At 37.9% G+C, this 12,548-nt stretch overlaps 1 protein-coding gene and 1 long non-coding RNA gene across 4 annotated transcripts in view; one reads left to right on the forward strand and one right to left on the reverse strand.

Annotated features, from left to right (window-relative positions):
* The window catches only part of slco4a1 (solute carrier organic anion transporter family member 4A1), a 28,165-nt gene extending 22,336 nt beyond the window's left edge, over positions 1 to 5,829 (forward strand). For all 3 annotated transcript variants that reach the window (XM_020704464.1, XM_011476814.2, XM_020704463.2), the window contains exons 11-12: positions 8 to 156; positions 1,943 to 5,829. In XM_020704464.1, coding sequence (XP_020560123.1) covers positions 8 to 156; positions 1,943 to 2,113 — 320 coding nt within the window. In that variant the 3' untranslated portion in view covers positions 2,114 to 5,829. The remainder of the gene's footprint in view (positions 1 to 7; positions 157 to 1,942) is intronic.
* On the reverse strand, positions 65 to 8,419 carry LOC110015331. Its single transcript, XR_002290511.2, has 3 exons — positions 8,344 to 8,419; positions 7,954 to 8,020; positions 65 to 149 (listed from the first exon to the last, which is right to left on the reverse strand). It is a non-coding gene; the product is annotated as an uncharacterized LOC110015331 (long non-coding RNA).
* Between the last annotated feature and the right edge of the window lie 4,129 nt (positions 8,420 to 12,548).

A 12,548-nucleotide genomic window follows, 5' to 3' on the forward strand; every position in this document is an offset into this window, starting at 1 on the left:
GCTCCAGGTGGCGTTCCAGGACCCATAGCCTTTGGCTCAGTGATCGACATCTCCTGCGTCCTGTGGCAGGATCAGTGTGGCGAGCCGGGCTCCTGCTACCTCTACCACAACGCAGCCATGAGCCGGTACACGCTGGTCGCGGGAATAATCTACAAGGTAATGCGTTTCACACATGGCAGGCAGATTCATTCAGCTCAAAGACTTATTTTCATCACAATATTTCTATAAAAAAATATAAAACCCACAAGTTGCAAAACGCTTTACATAAAAAAAAAAATATCTTAATGTGAAAATGTCAAATTGCACCATGGTTCTGGTGAATGCTCGATTCTGATTGGCTGCAGGGTGTCGGAGACCTAAAAAAGAAGTTCTGCTCAAATAGGCTAAATTTTCTATTTCGTTGCGCTAAACACCAGTCGGTTACCGGCGCAACAGAAACCTAGTTTCCATGTTGGTTTCCATTTCTATCTACTTTTATTCATGAGTCCTTTTATGTATATTTTTGTTAGGTGCTGGGGGGTGCTGAGGGCATTCTGTGTGTTTTATCATTTTACAGAGTTTTAAACCTGTAAAGCACGTTTTGCTGCTGCAGCATGAAAAGTGCTTTAGAAATAAAGTTAAAATTTGAACAGGTTGATGCAGTGGTCAGAGTCCACATATGTTCAATCTCTATTCTTTAAATGGCTCTATGATGGACATGCCAGTATCTCCATTGAATTTGACCTTAATGTTTACCGTAATGTTGACTTTAATTCCAAATTGTTTACCTTATTGGTTAATATGGACTAAGTACGCGTTTCTACGTATCTTTTTAATTAATGACATAAATGATATGTTGATACAAATTTAGTAATCATAGTTAATGGTGCATATTTCTTCAATAAAAGCGACATTATTTGTGGACTTTGAAGCAAACTTTTGTTTTATCCTCTGGACAAAAACAAGTGGTTGAGGGTTGAACTTTCCCACCGAAATGATGCTTTGGATCACTCGTCATGACTTATCTGAAGGCCGTGTCACACAGCCACCACGTATATTTTGCGCATATTGACTGGATGGAAATTGGTCATGCGTGAGAAAAAGTGAGAAAAGTTGTGGTTCTTTATATGAAGTTTTCACAGACGTATAACAAATGAGCCACATTAAAACCACGGAAGAAGAACGAATAAAACACGCGAAGAACACGGAAATCAACATAAAGTCAGTCGATTATGTAATTTTAACGTGTTGTGTGCTCCGTGTATGTGATATTAAAGTTATACACGCGTGAAAAGTCTGTTAGAGAAATGCGGAACAGTCATGGAAACTCACAAATCTGTGTATTTGTCTCACAAAAATCACACGCAATTTCTCAAGATTTACATAATAATTGCATATAAACTACGTAAAATACGCGTTAATTGTAATTCTTGATCAAAAATGTTGAACAGCCAAAACTGAATTCACGTAAAGACCCCTGGGCTGAAACTCTCGATGGTCATCTGCAAATGATGAACACAAGAAACACTTATGAATTACGTATTTCAAGCATTTATCAAAAAAGACCGAAATGTCATATGTGGAAAAAGTCCAAAATGTACAAAGTAGCTTTGTGACACGGCCCTTATATGGCCCTTTCCTGGGCTGCAGCAGAGTGAGGTCGATGCTGGCTTGGTAGCGCGTCACACTGTATCAGTTGATCCTCTTGCAAAAAAAGGATTTAAACGTTAAAAGATTCAAGTACAAATAATTGATTTAAATTTTCTTTGGTAAGTAAGTAAATAAGCCCTTTGAGGCGTCCAATATCAGACATTTATGGACGTTTGCATCGGACGGTTCACACGTTCACGTCATCCAATAATTTTTAATAAAGGACACCTCGCCAGAAGTTACATAATTGTAGACTCATAATGTATAGAAGGAAAAGTATCTTTGTTTGACATTTGAATGAACTCTACTTTAGGCTTTGGGGGCAATCTTTTTCCTGCTGGCCAGTGTCCTGTATCAGCCCCCGCCAGAGTCGCCTCAGAGCAGCTGTGAGAGCACCGACCAAGGAATCGGACTCAGGAGCGACCTGCCCATCAAAGAGCTGCCTGAGGACGGCGTCATCGTCAACCTGCACGCCAGGTCATGACATCACAAGCGAGTCTCGTTTTTTTAAAGGATGGAACGACAACGCCGGAAAGCCTTTACGCGCACATTTCCACACACGATGAATTCTAGCTGCTGCTCTCTTAGGAGAAAATTGCACTCCGACCCGTGTGCCTCTGGTCGGGCGCCACTTTATGTTTCCTGCTGTCAACACGTACGTCTTCCTTTAAAAGCCAAAAACGTGGGATGGATGAAGTTAACTGCACATTTAAAAATAAGGAAAAAAATCAGAATGACTCAGCTGCTCTGTTAGACCCAGAGAATTACTGCAAGTCATTGCAAAGCCAGCACAAATGTAGCCGACAAACTGAGTATAAACCATTTCAGGCGCTCTGTAGTGGTCAGAGCTGGTCAATGGTCAAACACATCACTGTTCTTCGATGTTTTTCTACCAACGTGAGCTTCAAAACACAAATGAAATTCGAGTTTGGTCACAAACTTGAGGTCTCTCTGCAGATTTTCTATGAGGTTGTGTCATTCGTTTCCCTTCACTCCTGTCTTGGCTGAATGTTTGTGAGTGGCTATGATACAAAAAAAGGAAGCGAATGTCTTCAGATTTTGATTTTTAAATAAACCTCTGATAAAAGAAAAAACACCGGTTTAAGTGAATAAACAGTCGTGAACTTTCATTTCTTTGTAATTGCATAAAAGAGCAGAAAGAGGAAAACGTTTGTGTTTAAAGGATCTATGGACGGTTATAGTGGGCAAATTATTTTACCCCATTAGCAAGAGTGCTGGTCAAAGACACGCAAGTTTGGGATTTTGAAGCCTTTATGGCATAAAGAAGGAGAGGCAATTGATTTTTTTTGGCAAATGTTTGTATTTTTAATGAAACGTATAGAAATTCCCTGCGTTAAAATGCGCTAATGAAAACCTGACTGATATTTAAGTAGTTTTTGGTCCCCATTTGTTATTCCCTTAGAATGATGCTACCCCCACCGTGCTTTACAATGGGAATTTTTATTGGCCAATGATTGGTGCACAGATAAAGCTTGACATTTGGTAGATCTGAAATGTTTGAGAACAGCTTGAAAATTGCAGTCTTTGTGCCTTTTTGCATTTTTTTTCACCACCTCCTGCACCAGAAAGACCTGAAAGGAACAACGGAAACTCTAGAAACGACTCCATCCTTTTACAAATGCCTCACCCAAACTTTACCTGTGCCGTTTTTATCCCACGTTTGCAACGTCAGCTGCAAACGACTTTGCTAAATGTTAAGCCTCACCCTGTGTTGGTTGATTATTGGTGAAGTAATCACTGTACTTACACTGCGTTTCATATTATACCATTAAGTAAAAAACAACATTAATGCAGAAAATCGGAGGGAATCTTTAAATTTAGCCCATATGTGGATCTGCACATCCGCCTCATGTCCAAAAACAGATTTAAATGAAGTCATTTCTGTGTTGTGACTGACAGATCTGCACACACGTTTAGTTATGGTGCCTTTCTGTAAGGAGAATGGTATAAGTGCACTTTAAAATACAGCATTTCTTAAGGCTAGTCAAAGTAGTTGGTAAAGAAAAAATGAATGAGAATCTACATAAACAAAAATGACCAACATTTAGACAAATGCTGCAATCATATTTTGCCAAATGTTTAATTCAGGTGGCACTCGTGTTTCCGAAAAAACTTTTAATTTTCAGCCAAACAGAAACAAAACTTTAAATAAACTCTGACACGAGGGATTCTTTTAACTGGAACTTCTTTAAGTCTCTGCAGGTCTTTAGAGGACGCCTGATCTTGATTTAGGACGGTTTTATGCTTTTTATGCATTTAAAAACACAAATCAAATGTTATTGATCAAGTTAAAGAAAAACACTGTTCAACTGTAATTTACGAAAAAAGTGACATTCTTGTAGGTATAACTATTATAATTAATAAATCCATAAAGCAGAGCTTTTTTAGCTTTAATGAAAGAAAAAAGAATTTCAAAATTTTAAAATACTGCTGCTAAAAATCACCAGTTCACAAAATTGAGATCAGATCTGTTTGTGTCTGGATTATTAGCAGTGATGTTGGGGAAAGAGGTCGGAAAAGGCGGTGAGTTTATGCTGTCAGGCTAGTTTGGGACGATCAGAACGGGAAAGTTCTTTATCTTTAGGTGTTAATGCCGTCATAGAAATGTGCGTCACTGCTAGAATACAAATGAGCCAAAGATTCACGAAAAGCAACAAATCGGACAACGTTTAGTTAACCGGATGAAGATTTTTTTGTTTTTGCAAAGCAGCTGACGGTCTTTTATATTTATTGATATACTGTAATACTGTAGGTTCTCCCTGAAGCTGAAATCTCAGCTTTTCTGGAAAATGCCATTAGATTCCCAAAGCGGATAAAATGTTATTCAGAAGCAGCCAGAGAATTAGCAAAAGAATCTGTTCTTGTTCTCTGAAGTCAGTTTCTGATTGTGGCTTTTTCATTGGTTGTTATTTTTGAAGCTGTTTTTCAGGAGTTTGAGCTGCTAAAAGTGAAAAGATCCAGCGCTTTTGTTTAGGATTCATCCAGTCAGTACTGCAGCTCTGCAGACGTGGCTTCACTTATTAATGACAAACTTTATTTATAAATCCTATTTATTGTATTTTGCACTTTTTCCAATATATTGCAGATTGTTTGATGTTAGCAGAACAAACATTTTAGGGCCACTTTTGATGAAAAAATGAAAAGTTGAGAATGAAGCTAAAAGAAGATTAGAGCAGGCAAATATCCTATCAAGTTAAAAACAAGTCTTAAACATTTATTATTATCGTGTCATTTTTGACAATGGAGTTAAATTTCACCTATACAATTTAAATCTTGAAATAGTTTTTTCTGGATTGATGTAGACTATAGGCGAAACATTATTTCAGAATTAATTTACAATTTTATTTTTAAAGAAAAAATGAAAGTGTAAAATCTTTTTTTAGAAAAGATGAGTGTCTTCAGGAAAATATACAAACCCCTTAAAAACAAAAACAAAAAATAGCTTTAAGAAAAACAAGATGTTATGAGGATAAAGTTGACTTGTTATACGATTGACAGAATATTTGCTTTTGTCAAAAATGTTATTTTGGTTTCAAAATACAATTCAACTGAAATTTTGAGGCTAAAGTCATCAATTTCTTTAAAAACTGCAATGACCAAATATTTATTTTATTATTTATTTGTCATAAATGTGATTTAAATTAGTAATATTGGAAATACCGTATTTATATATTGGACTTTTTTTTTTATAAGAAACAAAATGATGTAATTTATTTTCAACACTTTGCAATGGTTGTGAATAAAAAACCCTTTGGTTCACGATGAGAACTGTGACATTTTGAGTTTGGCTCACATCTGATCCAGAAATGTTCAGAAGAAGAAGAACGTGAAGAATGTGAAGTTTTATATGTTTTCTCTCCATGTCAGTTTTTCTTTTTGAAAACGAGTGTTTTATTCATGATGTTGACTGTATTTTTGTAAAATGAGGTCATTGTGGAAGCTTAGCGGAGGCTGGCCTTGAAGCGCCGCCGTTTTTGCCATTTATGGTCTGTTGTGTTTTGCCCCGAATCATTTCTGTACAATAATGTGATGATGTGTTCCTGTCGACGTGTTTTTTCCATCACTTCTCACCTGTTCAGACCGATTTTACTTTCAGTCTTTTGTAATGAAAGCACCAAAAGTAAAATCTTAGCTTTTCTAAGACTTTTCTAATTAAACAGATTTCAACAACAAAAAATACATTGTGTGTCTGTTTGTTTGTTTTTCCACAAATATGAAATAACCTTTTCTGTGCATCATTGAGAAAAACTTGGAGGATTTCACTGTAAACGTTCTATAACTTTAGTGGAAGAGCAAAATTAGGAAACTTGAACATTTTTAATGCGATTTTCTTTTTTTTTTGTTATTCTTTCATTTTCGTGGGTTTGTTTGTTAAAGGGAAAACTGTTTTGGTTTTTCACAATTATGTCCCACCATAGAATGAGAAAAAAATATAACCGCAATTTATCTTGTCATGGTGTAAATGGAGATACAGATGAGGACATTACAGGAGAATTTTCTTTGCCTATTTCAACTGGTTGCAGTTTGTGGCCTCGCCACTAGGTGTCACTGCAGGGCAGAGAAGGGGGTCAACATAGGCAGATGGAGCCAAGGCTGTTCACTTTGTGCCTTCTTATAAAGAGAAATCAATTTTTGAAGGAAAATTGTACTACATGATAGAACAAACTAGAAAAAGCATTTTTAAACAAATAGACAATACAAAAAGAGAGTGCGTTGTGGATTTAAACAGTTCAGACGTGTTATGCCTGTTTTTTGTCTTAATTTTTAAATTAGCTGTTTTTCAGTTTGTCCTTTTGCCTGTAACAGAAATCAGAGTTTTCCTCAATTTTGGAAAATAAGTGAACTGTGTGTGGTTTAAATATGAGACTAAATGCACAAACCTCCAGGCGGCCCCCATAACGTTTAAGATTGTCCCTCAGTGTGGCCATTGAGCGAAAAGTTCATCTTCACGTTTAACGGACATGCTGCGAGCGACAGGTCAAAGCGAACACTTAACAGGATAAGTGAGGCCATGCGTTTTTAATTATTTTGCTTCCACCCCCAAAATTGTGCAGACTTTGCAAACTTTCATGAATTTACATTATCTTTACAAATACTTCCCTATACATTTACCACATGCACAACATTGGTACTTTCCATTTTCATGACGTCCCTTAAGCCTTAAGGTTAGAGACTCAAGAGAACCGACAGACATGCGCTCCATTTAAGATCCACAGGAATCTCTTCCTGTAGGTGGAGCCACAGCACCTTCAGTGATGCCTTCAAGAAGAGAAAGTTCAGCTCTAGAATGAAAGTTACAGATAAAATGTTTAAATACAAATTCTATTCAGGTCATTAAAACATAAAAAGATTCTCTGTTTGGCTGTACTCTTAAATCTATTTTCTCTCAGCTCTGAGTCTGGAGTTTGGATGCTGGGTGTTTAACTAAGCATGACGCACTACCAACAAAATAAATCTTTATGCTTTTACACTATTTCTGTTGGCTGCATATACAAAGTTATGAAACTGAAGTGTGCACCTCCCATAAAGAGGAGTAACTTCTAAATCTTTTTTGTCCATAAGTTTTTTGTTCAAAGACCCACTGTGATCAACTTTTGATCTATTTTCAAAGCGTTCCCAGTGGTTTTATAATTATGATTACGCCATTTTTAGCCAAAAACGGAAAAAAATATTAGTCATTTTATAGCACATAGTTTCTACAGAGCGACTGTTCATTAGAAACTTCCCTCTAAGTTGTGGGCGGGACCGATGGACCAAAACAACTCTGCCCCCCTTCCCCTCCCTGTTGCTGAGAGCTCTTTGTTTATCACTCTCCCGGTAGCTTACAGTCCCTCACATCCCCAGTTTAACATTAGCGGTGCAACAAAAATGGAGAGCAATATTGGAGCTGCTATCCATCTGTATAGTTTTAATCCAGATTCCAGCTCAGACAAGGAAAACTAAGACGTACATGGATCCACTTGTGTGCAGGTCCAGCGTAATCTTTTTTCATCTGCTCCTGATTCACAACAATTTAATTAAGAAATACTCAAATGCAATTTAAACCAAATTTTCTTATATATTTCCTCCATCGCCAGAAAAATGTCACATGAACTTGCTAAAGACACCATTTTCAGTGTAGTGGGTCTTTAAGGGATAAAAAGAAGTCTGAGCAGAAAAGCAGAAGTACATTTGTTTTTTTTTGTTTTTTGTGAAGATGAAACCCAAACTGAAACTTGTTGAGTTTTTACTTTTTCTGTTTAAAATTAGTTTTTGTTTTTTGGTCCAAGTTTCTTCTTAATCCATAGAGTGTTTGTTACTGACCTCTCCTGTCAGTCTTCTCCTGGTTTCAGTCAAGCCTTTTTGCAGCAGCTGCTTGTTTGTCGTCATCCTACAGGATTGGAGTTCATCAAACTGTTGTCTGATCATGTAGTTTATTCACTTTCATGTATTTCTTGCTTTTGAAATTATTTGAGTTTTGTAGAAAAAATAATTTCCCAATGACAGTCTGTGATGTCAAATCTTCTTTTGACCCCGTTGCACCCCACTTGAGGGTTGTTTTTCTTTTATTTTCTACAGCTTATTGTTGTTCACAGCTTATCCCTCCTTTCACTTAAAAAAAGTCTAAAGTGGGTGAAAAACCTCATACACATAATCCATTTACAGCATCTTCACAAAACCACACAAACACCTTAAGTGAAGCACACATCTTACCAGGAATCTTTTTTGGTTCAGGAGCTTTAGTTTCACACAGGACCCCATTTTTGCTGCTTGAACCATTGGTGGCAGTGGAGTCTGCCTGATTTCAGACACAAACCACCTGTTTCCACACCTGATTGCAGATTGCAGTGGAAGCTGAATGATTGGGGAGAACCAGTAAAATCCAGAGTAGAACACGAACAACTCTGTAGTTGAAAATCCCTAAATTGGGTTATTTTTCACCCAACACTTAAACACCTAAGCTAACTCAGAAAAATATTGAGAGAGAGAAAGCATATGTTGTGTTAAAATTTTACAGTGGTAATGGTTTTGGTTTAGCACTGTAAACCAAAAACGTGGTGTTGCTCCAAAAAGTAACCAAAAACTGAATGACCCAAGAGTTGGGTTGAGGAAATATCCCAAGTGTTTAAAGAGTGAAGCAACAGAAATGAGCCTCCTTCACAGAGCGTCTCCTGTGGAGGTTTGAAGACACTTGATCATCCAGGAGGAGCTCAGCTGGTCTGGAGATGTTTCCATGTTCCCCCTAAAAAGACTGCAGAGTTACTGAAGCTACGGCATGTGTGACTGGAACACTAGTGGTGGTAAGTAATGAAGGGATGGTTTACATTTGAAGACCCACTCCAATCACCTTTTGATCTATTTTCAAAGCGTCCTCAGTGGTCTATTAATTATGATTATGCCGTTTTTAGCCAAAAATAAAAAATCCTGTGTCATTTTCGAGAACATAGTTTCTGCAGAGCGGAAGTAATTCATTAGAAATTCACCTCTGAGTTGTGGGCAGGTTGTTGATGTAGTGTCAGCCTGCCTTAATCTCCCATCATCCGTTTGTTTAGATGCTCTTCCACTATCTTACAGCTCCTCACAGCCCCAAACCTAACATCATCGCTGCAACAAAAAGGGAAATTAACAGTTTTGGGTCAGACGGCAGCTCAACCGAGGAAAACAAAGACGTACATGGATCTAGTCCTCTGCAGGCGTTGGAATGGAGCGGAGCAGGGAGCAGGTGGCCCGCCAATTGTAGCATCAATGTCACAGCTACAAGCTTTCTCCAACGGCATCTTTGCATCTGCTCCTGATTCACAAGGAGCTGAATAAAGAAATACTCAAATCATGAGAAAAATGATACAAAAACATCATAAAAACACCAAAAACACAATTTTCATCTGACTAAGTCTTTAAAAATCCTCTTGGAATTTGTGCATAATGTACATGTGAAAGCAGCTAAACACATCAGCAGCGTAAAATAGAACAGAAAAATCCTCAAACAGGTGAAAATCGATGGCAGCAAACAAAGAAAAAGAATCACCTGGATGGGTTTTGAACACAAAGGAGACCTTAAAGGTCTTTGTGCACATGCCTTCAGTAAAACTATACAAGCTTCAATGCAGCTCTTCATCTAAATGTGATTGTGTGTGCATGCGTGTGTGTTTGTGTATGTGTGTATGGGGGGGTCTGACATGCTCAACTCTCCTGGTTCTAACAGAGACTCAAGTAAAGAAAATCGTCATCGCGCCACATCTACAGAAAATCATTCAGATGAGAAGGAAACCTCTGAAAGGGCCTCAGATCAAAGTGAAGACAAGCAAAAGCAGGAAAGATGATGAAAACTGTAGTATGGGGGGAAGAATTCCAAGCTTCAAATAACTCCAACAATAAGGGACAATCATGAAAGCCCCCCCTCCACCCCTCTTCAAACACAAATTGGAGGTACATTTTTGGAGACTCTTAGTGAAACAATAAAAAAATGACTGTGATTATTCATTTCATTTCTCTGCTGCATCACTGTGGGTTTACTGAGACTGATGGACGTGCGAGGACCTGGGAGGGGGGGCAAAGTCACACACTTCAAAGGTACATTCAGTTACTTTCTGTCAAAGAAGATGAGTGGAGGAGGAGGAGGAGGAGGAGGGTGTCACTGTCAAAGGGAGCAGCAAATAGAGGAAGGACATAATGTGCACGCTCAGCACTTTTAAGATAAACCCTCTCAGTCACGGATAATTATTTTATTTTGAAAGTGTCGATAATGAACAGAGATGAAGGGTCTTATCTGTTGCTGTGAAATAAAACAGCAGGACACGAACACCAAAGTCAAAATGAGGAGTAAATCTAACTATTTTTTGGTTTATGTGAGCTTCGAGTCGCTCATAGCATCCGTCACATGGACACATTTAACATTCAGAAGATCAACTTGTGTTGCTTCAGCTTTAAAAGAGGGCTTCAAATCCAGAATTTCAAAAGCAACATCGAAGCCTTGTGGAAGCACGGTGAGCCTTTATCACCGCGTCATAACATTTTTAATGAAATTTAACCAAAAACACCAAAGAGACCAGGTTATGCTCACGGGAATTAGGAGTTAGGAAAAACATATTAAAAAGATGTATAATTAAATTACAATTTACATTTTAAGAGACTTGGAAAAAAACAGCAAGATAAAAGGAAAATGCGATAAAACAGGCAATTTTTCTGTTTTTCTTCTCTCATTATATGTATAGTATTTATTAGGACAACAGTTACTGAAGTGAAAAATTACATGTGTTTAACGTTGCACACATTGACTGTATGAGAACAGGACTGAGTGACCCCGCCTCCCTGCCGTTCCAAACAGGAAGTAGCTACTGGCACCGATAGGCCAAAAATCCCATATAGAGAAATAAACAGCTATTAATTACCCAGTCATTCTGTTTGTCAGAATAACCATTCTTGCTCTGATACCTTTTTTATTTAACATGCTCTTGCTAATCGTATTCTGTAGTCCAAGTTGCAAACTGGCAAATCAGAGCCTCAATAAAAGAAGTTGGAGCCTGCTGGCCCCCACATCCAACGTGTAACCCTTGTGCTATCTTAGGCACTTTAACATTGGGAGTTGGGTCATCTAGACCCACTAGACAGTGCGCTGAACCTTTTTCGTTCAATGATTTGTGATCTTCACTGGGTTCCATGGTTTACATGAAATCTTTCCACCTTTATCCACCTTTGTCATGGTAGGGAGAACACATCAATGCAAGGGTGGGCTCATAGGATAGCACAAGGCACCTTTTGATGGTGATGCCCAAATCACGGCGCAAGACTCAAATTGCGCTTCAGCTGGACTGATGTGCCATGCCTGATGCTCAAATCACGCTGCAGGAAGACTGGTTGCGTCTGGACCTTTGACTTAACATTGAAAATGCTCAGCTCTGCCACACGAATCGTGCTCGGTGTGAACGCAGCTTCAGTACATCTACAAGTGAGTAGAGTTCATTTATGGTCAGACTGTTCTTTGTTTTAGATTTTTTTACAGGCTAATGATGAATGTGGGGGTTTCTTTTAATGACTTTTGAAATCCTAAAGTTTAAGACAGTAGTGTAAAGCATCATTCAACACTGGAGAACCCAAGAGCAATTTTTTACAGGGCTTTTAACACTAATTTCACAAATGTTTTTGTTCAATTTGGGAAGCAGCAATTAACAGTGGGCAAAAAAAAAATCAAAATAAATATAAAAAATAAAATGAAATCACAAAAAAAAACAGTGACAATTTTGAGCCGGTGGGTTCTCCAGGGTAAAACTGTGGTTTTATGTGTGTATTTAATGGGTATTAATTATCACAACTGTAATAATGTTTCTGGTGTTCTATTTTAGTTATGATGCATTTTTAAGAGCATTCTACTCATAATAGTTGCCATGGCAGCTGCAGCCTCATGGGAGATTTTATTTGTGGATTGGTTTTAACGTTTTTCTCTGTCTTACACATGTTTACCTACAGGCCAAAGCTGAACATTTTAAATATGTTTTCTTATGTCCTCAAGATATCTTTGGAACCACTTATGAAAAGAATTTTGTTCAGAGAATAGTGGCTGTCAATAAAACCACTGAACCCTCTGAAATTACATTTCTGGCTGGATGGCTATTTTACATGAAAACTACGACAAACCCAGGGAGATTATTTTGTGGTTTCCATTTGCTTTCAGCCACTGAAGCATGGTGAGGTAATTATCCCAGTGGACTCATTTTTCTCCAACTTTAAAAGCATTAAAGTAGTCGGACGTCATCTTGCAAAGCGTGGATGCAGGGTCAGACATTCATGTCTCGAGTTTGTGACTAGGGCTGCACGATATGAAGAAAACTTGCGATATGCGATATGAGGGATTAATATTGCGATAACGATATAATTTGCGGTATATAAACAAATAGGGAAACAACCAAAAACATCATTCCCAT

Source organism: Oryzias latipes, chromosome 7 (assembly GCF_002234675.1).
Source record: "Oryzias latipes chromosome 7, ASM223467v1".
NCBI classification, from domain to species: Eukaryota; Metazoa; Chordata; class Actinopteri; order Beloniformes; family Adrianichthyidae; genus Oryzias; species Oryzias latipes.